We start from the raw sequence: 17,560 nt of genomic DNA, 5'->3' as shown, positions 1-17,560 counted from the left end.
CAAGCTCGTGCCAACGCCGAATTGTGGATAATCTGCAAGAGACTGACTTTGATGCAGGCTGGGGCCGACCCGGGATGCTTTCCGGGTCTTTTTGAGGCCAGCTACAAAGCCCGATAATGCTATGGGGCTGATAAATACCGTATCGCCGCCATCCAACATCACCCTTCTTGGTCGCATCTCTGGTCATCATCTCAACCCCCGCATCTCTCAGCCATGTCTTCAATCCCTCATCCACTTTGCCCTTTGACGGGTGCAGAAATTCAGTACGCTGCGAAGTTGATTCAAGCTGCGTGGCCGGCCTCCGTCGCTCTGCAATTCAAGGCCATTACTCTCAATGAGCCTGCGAAGCAAGAATTAGTTCCTTATCTCATGGCCCAAGAGAAGGGGTTGTCTCCGTCACCTCCCGATCGCCGCGTCTTTGCTGCGTACTATATTCGCAAAACAGTAAGAGATGCAACGGAGCTTCAATTTCTCATACGGAGAATGTCAGAACTGACCGAACCAGGAACTCTTCCATGAAGCTATTGTCAACCTTACCACTGCAAAGGTCGAAAGCAACGTGAAGCTCGGTGCCAATCTTCATGGCAATGTCGACTACGATGAAGCCCAGATGGTCGAAAAGATCGCGCTTGAAGACCCGGCCGTCTTGGCTGAGATCAAAAAGCTCGAGTTGCCCGAGGGCACCGTTGTTTGCGCAGACCCTTGGATCTACGGTAAATATGAGGCGGAACTTTCAGGCGAAACGATCGGAAGGCTAATCTCACGCAGGAACTGACGGTATTGGAGACGAGCAGCGCCTGTATCAGGTATTTCTCTACATGAGAGATCCAAACAACTCCTCTGAGGCCGACTCAAACCACTACGCATTCCCCCTTCCCATCTCGCCCGTGATCGAGTGCACTGAGTACAAGTTGATCCGCATCGACGTCATGCCCACCGGCGCCGACAATACCATCAAGCCCGTCAGTCCATACCAGCCCAAACCTCCAAACGAGTACATCCCAGAGAGCCAGGACCTGCGCAAGGACCTCAAGCCTCTGCAGATAAGCCAACCTGAGGGACCCAGCTTCAAGGTTACCCTTGTTGGTGAAACTGGACATGTTATCGAGTGGCAGAAGTGGACTTTCTTCATCGGTGAGCGGATGCTTTTGGCTCCAATACACGACGAGGCAACTAACACTTTGACCAGGCTTCAACCAGCGTGAAGGCATGGTCCTTTATAACGTCAAATACGACGGCCGGCCACTCTTCTACAGACTGTCTCTCTCGGACATGAATGTTCCGTATGCAGACCCTCGTCATCCCTTCTTCAAGAAAACTGCCTTTGACTTGGGTGATGCTGGAGCCGGCGCTACAGCCAATAATCTCCAGCTTGGCTGCGACTGCCTCGGAAGCATTCAGTATCTCAGCGGAATCATCTCCGATGATAAGGGTCAGCCGGAGGCGAAGGAAAACTGTATCTGCATTCACGAGCAAGATGCCGGCATCGGTTGGAAGCACACCAACTACCGTACTGGCCGTGCTGCAGTCGTCAGGTCACGAGAGCTGGTGCTTCAATCCATCATTACTGTCTCTAATTATGAGTACATTTTGATGTTTCTCTTCAACCAGGCTGGTGAGGTTACATATGAAGTACGAGCTACCGGTATCCTGTCGACTCAACCTATCGACCACGATTTGGACAAGATCGGAGTACCTTTTGGTACTGTCGTCCACCCAGGCGTTCTTGCCGGCCACCACCAGCACATCTTCTCTCTCCGAGTAGATCCCATGATCGATGGCCACACCAACCAGCTCGTCTATCAAGAGGCTCACCGAATGCCGAGAGATCCCGACTGGAACCCTCATGGCATTGGATATGGGGTCATTGAAACGACAGTTGAGAGGACGGCTGGCCTGGACCTTGATGTAGACACCAACAGAACTTTCAAGATCACCAACCCCAACTCGCTCAACCCAGTCAACGGCAAGCCTGTTGCCTACAAAATAATGGCTCCTCCGTTCCAGAAGCTCATGGGCGACTCTGAAAGCTATAACCACAAGCGAGCAGAATTTGCCGACCACAACATCTATGTCACGACTCACCGTGACCGTGAGCTTTACGCTGGCGGTTGGTACACGAATCAGTCTCGAGGGGGTACAGGCGTGAGAACTTGGGCTGAGCGGAACGAGACTCTGACTACGAACTCTGACATCGTCGTATGGGTTCAGTTCGGCATCAACCATGTGCCAAGAATCGAAGACTTCCCGGTTATGCCTGTTGAGATCCTCAAGGTGCACCTGAAGCCCGTCAACTTCTTTGATAAGAACCCGGCTTTGGATGTCCCGCCAAGCGAGCAGAAGTTCAATCAGAGCACCCTGGTTGAGTCGGAGAAAGGAAGTGGCAGCGCAAGTGGTGCAAGCTGCTGCAATGCCTCGAGCCCCTCATCCAAGCTTTGAGCTGTCTTCCTCGCCTTTGTGTGTTGATGATTTGGTTAGTCTCTTTGCGGAGTAGAAACAGACGAACAGTCTCATATACATGCTGAAATATCAATAATATTGTGTCATACAAAACTTGAAAATAGCTGTTTTCATCATCCATTGTCCCTTAGCACCTTTTCTGAGAGCCCATTTTGCTGAATCACGGGAAAGGCTGAAGCCTTAACAGGTGGGAACAACCGAACGCTGGGTAGAAAAGCATACAACTGTGATGGATCCGGAAGAGGCAGCGGAAAAGATATGAGGTGAATAGACTGGGTGGATTTCTCTCTATTATTGACATAACCTTCCAAAGGTCGATGCTACATCTACAACTAACAGCAAGCCCCCGACTAAACATTCGGCAAATCAAGAATCGCCTGCAGCTTGTTGATGACTTGTCGACCTAGACACATCGGAAATCAAATGATTTGCTTGAGTTCCAGAATGAAGGTGGAAACCTGTGCGCCAGAGTTTCGCAGATCCTTGAGATGCTCCTGGACCTGACCATCTCGAAGTGCATCGTTGAGAGCCTACCCAGTCAGATCAGTTGCCATAACTACCATGAAATCGTGTCTGGGGACTGTTCTGTCAAAGTCATAACGTACTGTGATTGACTTCCATCCACTGAAACCAGCGAACTGGCCTTGATGGACTTCCCTCCCTTCACCGCAATGAGATAGGGTCTCATTGCCTTCGATACCGTGGAAAGCTGCCACGAGCTTGTTCCACTTTATTTTGGAATGTTCCACTTCAGCTTCAGCACCAGTAGCCTTGATGACGAACAGATGAGTGCTGTTCTGTAACGTCTCTCTGGGTGTGGCTCCGACGGTCTCTTCGAAAAATTGAAGGACCGGGGGTGCTTCCACGAACTTAAGCAACGATGACTTGAAGGTAGCAAAGTTCGGAGTGGCGAGAAAAGCCTTGATCGTGTCAAGCCTGTCCCAGCCTAGCAAGATAACAGTCAGTCAGCAACTATGTTTATAATAGCGGCATGCCATGGAGCCAAACATACTAATCACACCCACATAACCGCGCTGGTCATCAGCATCCTCGGGGTTGCTTTCGAGGATTCGAGCCACTGCTGCCGTATCCGGGCCTCCAGGGACGTCAAAGTTGGGCTGCATCAGGCCGGGGAGTTCTTCATAGAACCGAGCCTTCAGGTCCTCATCATCTTTGAGGGGCAGGAAAACGAGCTCCGTGATCGCCATGGTATCCGATGTAAGAAGGGAAGTCTTGGAACAGAATGTGCTTGAGCTGGACTGAGTGAAGAGGTGATATTTCTCGCTCAAAACAGCATCAAACATGCCTTTTATAACCATCAAGTGCATTGGAATTATCCTGGTTCTCCGACACGGCCCCGTGACTCCGATATAAGACGGGTGCGGACTGCAGCGGGACTGCGGAGCAAAGTGGGTCATGTACAGCTCGGAAGACCGCGGCGATTTTACTGCCCTTTGCTGCTGACGTTACTTCAATCCGGAAGGACGAGCTTCGTGCTTGTTAGAGTTGGGATTTTCTATGTAGTCGAATCCTATGCCACTCAAGCTTCTGCACGTCTCACAGCGTCGACGCCCTTGCACGCAGCCACGATCAAGTTTTGGAGCCTCTCATCATCCTTACTGACTACTGGAATCGAGCCCTTTTCCCATTCAACCACATACTCGGGGTAGAGTAACTTGTCTCGCCCAGACAGGCTTTTCGGGACCACTATCGCAAAAAGATCTTGCCAGACAGGACAGATCTTGTGATTGAGAACCCAATATACAGCGCGAACTTCATAAGACATGATGATCGTCCGATAGGCTGCTTCGAGTAGTCCCGTATGGTCTGTGTAGTAAGCACTCGCCATGTCGTACATGCCGTAGGATGACTGTAGTTGTTGGAGTAGCTGTACCTGCAGCTCAAGCTCTCTGGTCCAAGAAACAAACAGTGCTTCTTGGGTCATAGCCTTCTGGGCGTCTCCTGTCTTGTTGCTGAAACGCTGAATAATTTGATACATGATAAGAGCTTGAAGTCTGGCAACCTTCTCCCTCATGATAGAGCACAAATCACGCCTCTGTCCAGTCATATCGTAGTCGGAAGCTAGGGTAGATGTGTTTACCAGATCTTGAAGTTCGCAGTCCAGCAGCTGGTCAACGAGATGTCCATGGGATTCTGAGAGAGTCTCATGGGCAGCACAGACACCTAGAACTTTTCCAAGCACTGGATCAAGACGAGGAGAGATTTGTTGTGTTGCTACCATCATAGGCGTGGACCCAGTCTTCGCGTAGAGCGAGATGTACGAGAGCATCTCGTTGGCACAATATTTCCATGTGTCTACTTCCTCGAATCTACTCCAGGGGCCAAGCATGGCTCCTGAGAGAGCGCCGGATGGGCTAGGACTGGGCGTATTTTGGCCGTTGGTACGCTTGGCATTCTCCAGTCTCATGTGCTCTTTCTTTGATCTCCTTCTGCGAGAGACCGGGCATGGAGTTGCTGCAGGGCTTTCATGATACTGCTCGGGCAAAACATGGTGATCTGGGAGTAAAGTCTCCGTCAATTCTGTGAGCCAATCCGCGTCGTGACCATGAAAGATTGATTCGGGAGCTAAAGACCTGCTATCGTCGCGGGCATCCTCGTCCCCTTGCCGGACATCTTGCTGCGTACTCTCCACAGACGAAACATGGTCTCGTTGGCCTTCAGACGTCCGAGGCGACCGCAGCAAAGCATCGCGCGATTTACCGAAATCGTTCCGAGGATTCAAGACGGATATAGGTGGGTAAGGATAGTGACAAGCGATTGACTGCTTCGAACACCGTTGGCATTGGGGGAAGCCCCGGTCGCAGCGCCTCTTGGCGGCGACACAGCACGAGCAGGACGTCTTGCGGAGTGACATGCGGACAAATGTGGGGTCCTTTGCAGGAGCAGGGCAGTGGAAAGCTATCTAGGCAATTCGACGGACGGACCGATGAGTATTTTAAATACATGTGCCTGCTGACCAAACTGTCGAACCGCTTGTTTTAGTCAGCTTTGGTCCGATTGAAATCCACGGGCGTTCTCGGAATGGCAGTAAGACCTAAAGGATCCATTCGTTGCTTACGCCAGCGTTTTACGACTTGAGCTCTTGACATACCCTTCGGATTCCGGTGGGATCACCTTACGTCTAGGAAAAATCAGGGCAAAGACCAACAATGTTATCGTGTAATATCTATTTAGATTGTAGCTTGTAACATGTAGTGCAGAGAAACTTCTGAACCCCAACGGCTTTTACGTTGGGCGAAGCAAGAGTGAAAGGTAGAGAAGAGATAATGGATTGATTGCTGATGGCCCGGTCGAGGAACGAAGAGGTGGGGCTGGTAATAGGTACTGAGTTGGAGCGAATATGACGGTGGAAATCCGGCGCTGTGGATGCCGATCTTCATGACTGATGCTCGAAGACCTTGTCGGGCGTCGTGGTCATCCTATCATCCTTGACAGCTTCAACCCTTGTGGCCACAGCCATGCTGATGAGACAGTACGCCCCGATTTGTGCTGCAAAATTGGTCAACCGTACGGTTGAGAACATGCCGGAGTTGGTCTTCTCATCTGCCATTACCTAGGCAAAAGAAGAATCTCTCGGACCCAAGGCGACCCTCGTCTTCGTAGAAACTAAAGTCAGGGTCGATTTGGACATTCAGACAGCTCTCTCTCCTATGCTCCTCTATCCTAGCCACTGCCTCTATCATGCTAAGCTTTCAGCTTGGTATCGTGGTAGCAAGTGAGGGCTTATCGGGGCGAGCCCCCTCCCTTTCGCGTGGCGATGACAATGTTGTCCGAGTGAAGATGTTGTTCCTCCACACCCGTGTGTAGCTGTCGCACATGTCCATCGACCAGGATCTTCAAGATCTCAAGCCTTTTTAGCTCGCTCAGATCCAGGACCTTGGTAAATTGGCTTGAGACCATCGCACAGGCTCAATCAAAGTCTCGCCTTTGCGAAAGCAGCAGACAAGGGTGGTGCAGGGGTAATATTTTTGTTGTTGTTGTTGTTCTATTTTACAACGTCAGAGCTAAGCTCACGCTCCCTAGGGTATATATCGTATAGGGTAAGCCTATATATCTATAAATCTACTATATACTATTCTTACTCCTCAATTTAAGTATCTTCTAGTTAATCGCTTCCTATATATAGTATTTCTAAGTTTAGAGGTTACTTTTTATTACTAGAAAATAGTATAAATATCTCCTATTTCTAGCTTATATCACTTAACTAAAGTTAGTACTATAGAGGTCTAAGCTTTACTATACTAAAGCTAATATTATTATAAAATCTAAGTAAAAAGCCTCTAGTTAATAGCTAAAGCTAGAGCTTAAACTACCTATAAACCTCTAAAGAAGTAAAATTACTTATAACTTATTATATTTTATTAAGAAAACTAAAATTTTCTTAGAAAAGTTAATAAGTTAATTTTTATATTTTCCTATAATAATTTAAATTATTTAAACTAAAATATTAAAATAGAATAAAATATAGTAGAGTTTAAGAAGGTTATTAGTTATAAAATCTATATAAATAGATTCTTTAGTAGTTTTAACTACTAAAGAAACCTATAATTTCTTTAAATTTCTTAAACTACTTTAGATTACTAATTATAGATCTCTAGTAATACTTAAGGTCCCTAAATAGAGATAGTCTTAGTTTATTATTAATTAGTAGCTAAAACTACTAAAATTTCTTTAAGTAGGTTAAATAATAGAATACTATATATATAGAGGATTTCTATTTTCTATATTTATATCTCTAAATATTTTATTACTTCTAAGTAAAGTACTTATAGTATATTTTAAAATTATTATATTTTAAATAAGTAGTAATTAAGTAGTATAAAAGTTTTTATAAAAGTTTTAGCTTTAGAAGGTATTAAAATGTTAGTTAAAAGTTATTATAAGCGTAATATTAAGATTTTTCGTTTATATATTATTATTCCTAATAGTACTTAGTAATTTTCTTCTATACTAAATACTTTATAGTAGCTATAATAACTAATAAAATAAAGTTAGAAAGAGCTATTAAAGCCTTTTATTTTATAAATATATTTACTAACTTATTTCTAGAAATATCTTTATAATTAGGAACTTAGTATATAAAGATAAGAGAAGTTACTAAAATAATATACTCTTTAGCTTAAAGAATAGTTACTTATAAGGATAAAGGTATATTACTATATCCCTCTAAAACGTTAATAACACTAAAGTTATTAATATAAATATAAACTATACTTATTAGACTCTATAAATATATAACTATATAAAACCTAAAGTTTATAGTTTTAGTTTTAATATTAAAAACTTTAGTAAAGCTAAAGTACTAAAAACTTTATATAAGAAGCGTTTTAGCCTTCTTCTTTTCTTCTTTTTCACTTAAGAATATAATATAGCTATAGCTAACTTCTTTAAACTTAAGTTTAGATCTATTAATATAAGTAATAATATTATTTTTAAATATATCTTTAAGCTAAGTTTTAAATTTAGTAGTAGCTATCTTCTTTAGAAAGTAAGAAAAGCTTAAAAGCTATAAAAATATTAAAATTAAATAAAAGTAATAGAAAAGCATTATAGTAGTATATTATAATTATATAAGTTTATAGTAGAAGTTTAATAAGTAGATATAAAAACGCTAAACTAATAAGTAATAAAAGTTAAAACGCCTAAATCTTATAATAAAGTAAAGTTAATAAGCTTTAAGTATAATATCTATAAAGGGGATTTTAGATTTATAATATAATATAGTAATAAAAGTAGTATACTATATAAATAGAACTCCCTAAATATTAATATAAATCGCTCTATTAATAAGCTAGAAATACCCTTTTTAATTTATAAAATAGAATAGTTTAATTAAAGTAATATTAAGGTGCTACTAAATAGGAATGTAATTAAGTTTCTAAAAGCTAAGAAACTAAGCTTTTATACTATAAATAATAATAAGAATAATAATTAAAGAGATAGCTTTATATATAAAAATAGGAGGAAAGCTTCTATATACTACCTTAAAACTATAAAAGAATTTAATATACTTTAAAATAATATTAGCCTAAATCTAAATATATAGTATAAAAGTAAACTTATAGTTAAAAATAACTTTAAGCTACTTTATAATATCTTTAAGCGTTATTATTAAGCTATTAGCCTTAATTAGAAGATTTATTAACTTATATTTTTATAAAATATATATAGCTTCACTCTTCTTTAGCTTAAAAAGACTTTATTTTTAATACTTTAGTATAAAATATAGGTAATATTAATTATAAATAGCTTAGCGTTTTCCTCTATAAAAAGGAACTTAATCTATATTAAAATATTATTAATATACTTAAAATAAAAGTTAGAGTTCTATAATAAAAGCTTTATAAAATAGAGTAAGTATAGAATAAAAGAAATAGGGGAGCTTTAAAAGAGCTTATAGTAAAAAGGGAAGAGTTTTAAAATAATACCCTTAATATAAATTTAAGCTTAATATCTAGTTATAAATAACTTAATATAGTAAATAAAAAGTTCTAATTATCCTTATTTCTATAATCTAATAAAGAAGTAATTATAGAGAATAGTATTAAAAACGCCCTTAGTATTAAGTATAATAAAAGAAATAACTAAACTAGTTTTAAAAGTAGCTTTAATTTTATAAGTTATATAAGTAATAAAATTAACTATATTATACTTAGAGAAGGCTTTAAAATATTAAGCGCTAATAATTCAGGCTAATAATACTATATAAGTAGTATACTAAGTAAATAAATACTTAAAGTTTTTTCTAAAGTAGGAGAGTAAAGATATAAAATAATATAAAGTAATTTTAATTAGAAATTTCCCCCCTTTTAGTATAAAAACTACTTTAGCTTTTTTAAAGATCTCTAAGTAGTACTTAAAAATTAAGTAAGCTTAAAAAAAGCTTAAATAAACTTAGCTATAACTAGCTAAGTAGCTTAAAATATATAAATAGTAACATTATTAACTTTAAATATAATACTTATTATAAGCGTTATAATAGCTACTTAGGTAAGAGAAATAGAGGTATCTTATAAGATATTAAAATAAAAAGGAATATAAATACTATCTAAATCCTAAATATTATTTATAGCTAAAAAATATTTAAATAAAGCTCTTCTAAAAGCTTATACTTTTATAGTAAAGAACTTAATTACTTTATTCTTAATTTTTAGAAGTAATAAGTAGAAGTTAAGCCTCACTTAACGCTATTTTATTATATAGTAAAGATTAAAGATATTTACTATATAGTCTACTTTATTATAATGCTAAACTATCTTATAAGTATAAATAGCTTATTAAAGTTCTATATTAATAAACTTTTCTTTTTTATAGAAAAAATAAGAGAGGTATAAATATAGCTTATAACTTAAAAATTAAGTATATTAAACTTTATATAATTTTTATTTAATATCTTAGTATTTAAGTAACTACTAAACTAAGATAGCTAAGCTTAAAGTATACTAAAATAAGTAAATTATAATATTTATTACTTATAAAAAGTAGAAAAAAATAAATTTAGTAGTAGTATTATATTATATTAGTATTAAGTTTAAAATAATAATAAAAAGAAAGTTCTATTCGTAAAAAGTAGTAAATCGCTTAAGTTTACTATTTAGTACTTATACTTAAGTTAGAAAGCTTAGTTCTAAAGCTAGAAAGATAAAGATATAAATTAGAATAGCTTTATAATCTATTTTAAAGTAAAAAATAAGATTTATCTCTATTAAAATAAATAGAATATTAAACTAAAATAGATCTATAGTATAGCTAATATTATATATTAGCACTTTAAGTTTATTTAGAAGGGAAAGATTATTCTAGTTTACTTAGGTTTTAATTTTTAAGCTACTATTAGTAATTCTTACGCTAAAAGCTTAAAAAAGGTTTATAGTATTCTAATTACTACTAATAAAAAAGTAAGGGGGGATAAAATACTAAAAAATATAAATAATAATATTATTATTTACTATACTAAGTCTATATATATTTAGAATAATTACACCTTAAATTTATACCTAAATAAGATTATAAGTCTTATAAAGCTAAGTCTAAATAGCTTTTAAGCTTTTCTTAATATATATAATTACTTAAAGAATAATATTTAAATTATAATATCTCTAAGTATTAATAAAATAGAATACTTTATAAAAAAAGTAGTTTATAAAGAATAACTTTTCTTTTTTTTATTAGTATAAAGTTCTTATATTAAGATTATATTAATATACTTCTTAATATAGCTCTATAGTAGTATATAGTTTATAAAGTTATTATACTTAATATTATATTATATAATATATAAACCTCTAATATAATATCTTTAAGCTTACTTAAAGTAAAGTATTATCCTTAAAAAGGGGGATTTACTATATATTATTATAATAACTTAATTCTTTAGTATATAAAATAGTATTATAACTAAAGCTATAAAGAGAGTAAGAGGTAGAAACCTATAGAGTTATAAGCTTCTTAAGCTTAAAAAAGTTAAGTTAAAATAAATTACTATTTTTTAAGCTTTCCCTAAAAGCCTTTTACTTTATATCTTTCTAGTATATTATAGTATAAGTAGTATTATTAAACTTAATAATATAAGCTTACTTTTAATAGAAGTAGAAAGTAAAAAAAGTATTTAGTATCTCTATTTTAATATCTTTAAGCTTAAAATCTTCTAAAGAGGAGTCTAAGATAAAAAAGTTATCTTTTATAGTAGTTTAGGTAGTATTAGCTATTTTATAGTTAAATAAAGCTATACTATTAGTAATAATTATTAATTAAGCTATTTTAAGCTAAACTAAGGAAATAAGAGCAGCTAAAAATAAGCTATAAAAAGAGCTAATAAACTTAAGTATAGATAATATACTATATATAACTTATTAGATTTTCTAAAACTAATATTTAGAAAGTATAACTTAAATACTATCTTTTAAAGTAAAGTAAGTAATATAGTTACTATAGTTTATAAAGAAAGTACTATAATAGTTTAGATATTTAAGGTTATTTAAGTAGGTTAAAGCTATATTAATATTAATATAATTAGTTTAACTATACTAGCTATAATAATAAGATCTAATATAGAAATAACTAATATAATACTTTTAGTACTTATTAAAGTGAAGTATAAACACTTATTTCTTTTCTAATAGAAAGTAAGTATAAGTAGATTTATAGAAAAAGCACTATTTAGTATTTTTATAAAGTTAGAGTAATATAATAATCTAAGACTAAATTTAAGTAGTAAAGTTTATACTTTTCTATATTAAGTAAGTTTATATTAAGTATAGCCTTATATATTTATAAATATTAGTTTTAACTATTTCTTTAGTAACTATAATAATAAAGTTATCTAAATACCTAGGGATTTCTATAAATATATAGTTAATAAAGTATTTATACTATTTCTAAGGGAGGTTAAGGGATTAAGCACTTATAGCCTTATAAATCTCTTCTATTTACTTAAAAAAAGTTTTCTTTATAGAAGTAGAACATAAAATAATAATATAGCTTAAAGTAGTATATAAAATATAAATAATATCTACTAATAAGAAGTTTAAAGCTTTAATAATTTTATTCTAAAAAGTATATAGTAAAGCTTTATAAACTTATACTAAGATTTTAAAAGCTTATAAAAATAGATAATAATCTATAATAAACTTTAATAAAATATAAAGCTTCTAAATACTATATAACTAAACTAAACTAGTTATTATATTCTATTTAATAAGGAGTATTTTAAAAGAGATATAATATTATTTTAACCTTAGAAAGAGGATTTTATAGCTATATTACTTTATAAGAGCTTAAAAGTAACTATTTACTAAATATAAGTAATAAATTTCTATATAATACTACTAAGTACCTTCTATAGTTATCTTTTATAAGTTTTCACTAATTAATCTAAATATATTATAATTATTTAATAAGCTTATTAATAAGTATTAAATAGATAGAATAGCTTCTATACTTTAGTAGTAATTATTATATACTTTATTCTTTTAGAGCTATTAAGAAGTAATAATTCTACTATAGTAAGTATTTAGGGGTATAAATATAATAGCTTAGTAGAAATAAGAGGAGGGGAAAGGTTTTAAACTAGTAATTTAAACCTAAGTTAGGCGCTTATAGTGCTTATATATAGCTATAAAGCTATTATAATAGGTAATTAAGGGTATTAATAGTATGTTTTATATATATTAAGATTTTAGTATAGTATGCTATAGCTTGCTAATAGCAGGTTGCAGTAAAAAGTGTGTAGGAGGGAAGTTATGTAGGGGTAATAGTTGCCTATCCATCCTTGAAGTGCAGGGTCTTGATGAATTTGACGGAGTCGGAAGTAGGTAGCAATGGTTGGCGCAACTTGGCTTCGATGCTCCTTTACGAGATTACTTTTGTTGGTGTTGTCTGGCGGAGAGATGTTCATTGAGACGGGTCAGGGCCTGCGGTGGTATGCACCATGCAGCTACTGCAAATACGGAAGGGTGTCGAGGCAGGTTTAGTAAAAGAACCAGCCCCATCGGGCCAGATGTAATACTAGACATCAGTAACAGGCGTCTGAGAAGTATTGCGAACCAATTGATGGTCCCTGAGTCGATGAGTGCTTCCTTCATAGATCCAACTGTTGGTCTTACAGGACCAGCTAGCTGGATAGGCCATAACGTCGGCAGCAAATAATCATATTGTCACTGCTGGTGATGTGCGGGTAACGAAGTTTTCGCTGTGGAGGCGGCGAAAGCGACCGACACTGCAATGCATCCTTCTTTTATAGATCCAATGGATTGGCAAGACGCAGGAAAACGCTGAGTACGCACTCATCCGTTAGAGATTGGAGAGAGGAATAAGATGCGAATCATTCTCCGTACAACGGCGAAGAGGGATCTGGCATGGTTGCGTTCGTACCACCCTCTGTCCTGCGAGCAAATATTTGGGTACCCAGCGCGCTCTCCACATCCGGACGATATGTCTTGCCGGGAAACACAGAAAACCATGACTGGCGATAGGCAGGGAGAAAATAGTACAGCATGGAGAGGTTGTCAGCGGGCTCGGCATCGAGTGGAAGGTCATACTCCACACCGAAAGGTGAGCGGGCCCGAGTCTTCTTCAAAGGCGTCAAGTCTTCAGTGTAAATCTGATTAGGGTCTGTGTCAATATGGAATTGGCGTGATGGACCGCCAGGTCACCGCCCTTCAGCAGATGGGCCTTCGCCTCACCAATCTGAACCTTCGAAGGGAAGAGCTCTCTGTTAGCTAGGAGTCTCTTGTTCAGCGGCATTCTTGTAGGTGCTCATTGCCCGCTTCATCGTGATCTCAAAGACCTTCTCGGGGCCTGAAATGGTGGAGACTGACATGCTGAGCGCAGCAACAGGTTGAACGCGATTGTTGTACATCCATTGGTGTTGATGTTCGCTCGAACGGTAATTCCAGTAATCCAAGCAAGCTGACGCGGGAAGCGACGGGCAGCAATCGACATACTTGTTGCCGCGGTCACCTGTTTGATTGCAGCGAACATGTCCCAATTGTGAAAGTCAAATAGTTTGGCTGATCGCTGGCGCTCGTCTGACTTGCTGCCTCGGCTCAATTACGAACCGCCGCATCGGGGCTTCAATGTAGGCGTTGATCGTAGCCTTTTCATCCTCCCTTGTTAGCGGGTAAGAACGTGGTCCGTTCTTCATAACCGGTAAGCAGTGGACTGCTGCTGGTTAGGGCCCGGGGCTTTTGCTGAAAGAATAAATGAATATTATTCACGAAGCCGAACTCAATGGAGCTCTCGACTTCCGGATGTGACGGCGAATAGACCATAATGCACAGCTGCGTTCTCTCATGCATCCTGCTCGACTTCCGGGATGTGGATGATGTTGCCCGGTTTCTGCGAGATCGGACAGACATTCGCGGGGCCGAGATCGTACTTGAATTCCTTGTTCATCACTTCAAGCTTCGGGCCCTTCCGATGGGCGATGTACCCTTCGGGCTCTTTCCACTCAAAGACCGTGGCGATGCCTACTTAGCTTGTTGAACGCCTCGCTCTGACCATGGCCGTCCGAAGTACCGTACGTACGCAAAGCCACAAATGATAAATCGCGATTCGAGGCACCGTTCTCTAGACTGTTCCAAGTCCTGAGTTATAGCGCGTAGACCAATGCCTTTCGGTCTTGATGCCATATAGACCAGCAGAGCAGGACCATGAGCTCATAGGTTACCGGTTCTAGGTCGTAGTTCTCGGTTGTAAGGCCTGGATCTGGGTCTGTCCAGTTGTTCTTGTTCAGAACGAGGGTCATCAGCTCCTTGTTGAAGTGGATACCGCCAAGTGCATTGCCACCACAATGAACATCTTCTCAGTCCCATCGAGGCATGTGCTCCACCTCTTGTACTGCATATCGTCTTGCGGCGTACTTGCGCAACTGACGCACCAGCACCAGAAGCTATTCCGCCGATGCGTCACAGTCTTGTGTACGGCTCTGGGTCCGGACTTTCTGCTGACCGTCTGGTGGAGTATGGTCTGCAGGGCCTCCTAAGGTATTGCGAGACATGGTCTGCCGAGGGAGAGGAAGAGAACTCGGTGACATGACCTCCTACGTCCATGCGAGCGACTTCAACTTCACAGTCTCAACGTCGCGGCCAGCACCACCATTCTTGTCGCTACCGATCTGATACCCAACTTGCCACCACTTCAGCTTCACCTGCTGCCTCTGGCTGTACTCCATTGCCTTGTCACCGAGGTCGATGGCCGCGTCGAATACGCTCCGTAATCCGCATGCGTATTGCGAAACGCCTCGCCTACAAGAACATGCCCGCCAGTGCGAATGGGGTCCGACGGGTGCATCGAGATTGAACTGTCGAGGCCGACCCGTCGAGGCGACAACAGTGCGGTAGGCCTTCATATGTGATAGCACATAGCAAAGTCTGGCTCTCTTCGCTGTACACTGTATCGCAGCCGCGGCCGCGTGCCGAAACCAATAATACAACCATCCTGAGAGATGGGCGAAAAGAGACACAGATGGTGCCATGAGCGAATGACAGGAATGTCGGGGCTGCCCCGCTGCATAGTGCTCTGATGAGGAGCGATGATGATTCCCACCTTCTCATACCCTCTAAGGCGAATTCAATATGAACTTCGAGGGCCCGGGGCGATCTAGCAATGCTACCTACTGGCAGCACATAACATTAATAAGCGCGTTGGAGTTCTTTGGGAATCAGTGGTATTTGGTGGTTTTGGTGTTTTTGTTGTCTTCTCGAGTCCTCTTCACCTTCCATCTTCACTTCTCAATCTGCACGACAGGGCGAAAAGTCCGAGCCTGTTCGGGTACAATCCGGGCGACAATGTCTTCCTTCCCAAACGAAAAGTCGCGAATGAAAGTGGTACCAAGGTCAACCACAACGAGTTGAAGTACTGGTTGGCTGGTGCCTGCGACACCCTTTATACTTGACCTTTGTCTTCGAGAAAGAGGCGGTCTTGATAAGCAAGTCGGTAATGGCTGGTAAGACCCAGAGCAAAGCAAGAGCTCCGCACTTTTAGCAGCCCAGGCCATTTGCAGAGAGTCTTGACGACCTCTGTGTTCCGGTTGTCCATGCTGATCTGCTGGTCATGCCGGTTGTGGTACGATATTCAGTACCTGAGCTAGTCGTTCTTGAGCGATGGCGCATCATAGCTGCGATTGCGCGGGTATAAGCACCAGCGAGGCATGGATGTAGTGGATCAATTCCTGCTAAAGACTCGTTGATGGTAGCTGACGATGAAGTGGGCGATGTGTCTGACTCAAGAGCTGAAAGGGGCCCATGTGTCAGTAGAGATCTTTCGGGTGGGCCGGCTAGTCTTCGTTGTGTCGACTGGCGATAGCTGAGGCGCCGGAGCTCGATGTCATAACATGGAAACGGTAGAGCCAAAGTGATCCGAAGAGTTGACACCGGGCTTTTGGTCGACCTATCGAGCTTGACGGATAGCATGACAGAATGATGATGAAGAACCGCAACGAGAGATGGTACTGGTGGTAGAGTGGGCTGGTTTGACTTCTGCTCGTCTCGGACTCTCTGGCTGTTGGACGCAAAACGACAGCAGTGTGGCAGACTTGTGGGCTTGCGGCAACCTCAAGATAATCTGTTCGATCATCATGGAAGTGGAAGTGCTCAGCGAGCTGCAACTGCCCCTGGAGTTGACGCTAGATCGCATCAGGGCCAGGGCCGCCCCAGAACCCACGTCGCAAGCTTTGTTTTTGCTTATGCATAAGCATCATACGATCGCAGCAAACGAACATTCCGCAAAACGCAAGAAGCGCCTTTCGCACTCAGTGTACGACCATTCCACGTACCGTCAAACGCTCGTTCGGAACCACACGCTTGCCCGCCAGGGCCAAATACCGAAACGCAGATGAGGAGACATTTGTTGCCATCCGCCTTGCGTGATAGTGCGGTACTTGGAATGACGCTGGTGACACCTTCCATGTCTTGCGCCTTCTCAATGGCCTCTATCAGATCAGGCAAGGAAGATACCAGTTCTCGGCCGACTTCGGAGGTCTAAAATGAACGAGACAAGGGTTGCCATCGCTAAAGCCAACAGCAGGAAGAAAACCGGGCTTGGAGGATGTGAGATTCATCATCTTCCAAGCCCAAAGGAACTATTTCCGTGTTTCCGTCGCCATCCAGGACTTGTGTTCGGCGTCTGTGTTGCAGTCGCGATGGTTCCCGGGACATCTCCCACGTCTTCATCCCGACGCGGCGGGACGACGGGCAGTTAGCCCAGATCTCGCACCTAGGCGGCTTGCGCAGCATTCCAGTCTCGAAACGGCGGCGCTGTCTCCGTTGTCGTATTCTGCGTCTGAAACCTTCTGCATCAAAAAGGTGCTGGCGTAGTCGACATCGAAAGAGCTGCCGTCGCACTTTACGCAACAGGAACCTTCGGAGGGTCCAGGTCTTCCAGGCTGTTGAAGACTCGTAATTGGGCATTCAGACCGCACGAGATACCAGTCTGAGTGCGTGCCACGAGAGGCCACTTCGATACCTGATCCTCCGCGCCGACGAGAGCAAAATCCTTGAGCCGCAGCTGCACGCTGTGAAGAGACGAGACCAGCCGCGAAGATGCTGGAAATAAATGCTTCTCATCTCTTTGGACCGAG

At 40.1% G+C, this 17,560-nt stretch overlaps 3 protein-coding genes across 3 annotated transcripts; 1 reads left to right on the top strand and 2 right to left on the bottom strand.

Annotated features, from left to right (window-relative positions):
* Positions 1 to 213: 213 nt before the first annotated feature.
* On the top strand, positions 214 to 2,439 carry AO-I-3 (Copper amine oxidase 1; the record flags this gene model as incomplete). The annotated part of the gene is made up of 4 exons (XM_036633796.1): positions 214 to 444; positions 506 to 713; positions 769 to 1,134; positions 1,190 to 2,439. 4 exons carry the CDS (start codon positions 214 to 216, stop codon positions 2,437 to 2,439), a joined length of 2,055 nt encoding a protein of 684 aa, XP_036502743.1.
* Positions 2,440 to 2,879: 440 nt separating this feature from the next.
* CGCS363_v001946 (uncharacterized protein) lies at positions 2,880 to 3,668 on the bottom strand (the record flags this gene model as incomplete). Its single annotated transcript, XM_036633795.1, has 3 exons — positions 2,880 to 2,990; positions 3,066 to 3,406; positions 3,473 to 3,668. The coding sequence occupies 3 exons, from the start codon at positions 3,666 to 3,668 to the stop codon at positions 2,880 to 2,882; spliced, it is 648 nt and encodes a 215-aa protein (XP_036502742.1).
* A 332-nt stretch (positions 3,669 to 4,000) lies between these two features.
* On the bottom strand, positions 4,001 to 4,810 carry CGCS363_v001945 (uncharacterized protein; the record flags this gene model as incomplete). Its single annotated transcript, XM_036633794.1, has 1 exon — positions 4,001 to 4,810. The coding sequence occupies one exon, from the start codon at positions 4,808 to 4,810 to the stop codon at positions 4,001 to 4,003; it is 810 nt and encodes a 269-aa protein (XP_036502741.1).
* Positions 4,811 to 17,560: the final 12,750 nt, after the last annotated feature.

The sequence above is a fragment of the Colletotrichum siamense genome, assembly GCF_013390195.1.
Source record: "Colletotrichum siamense strain Cg363 chromosome Unknown KSG_Cg363_contig01, whole genome shotgun sequence".
Taxonomy (NCBI): Eukaryota; Fungi; Ascomycota; class Sordariomycetes; order Glomerellales; family Glomerellaceae; genus Colletotrichum; species Colletotrichum siamense.
The sequence above is the reverse complement of the archived record's forward strand: the minus strand, read 5'-3'. Positions and strand labels throughout refer to the sequence as shown.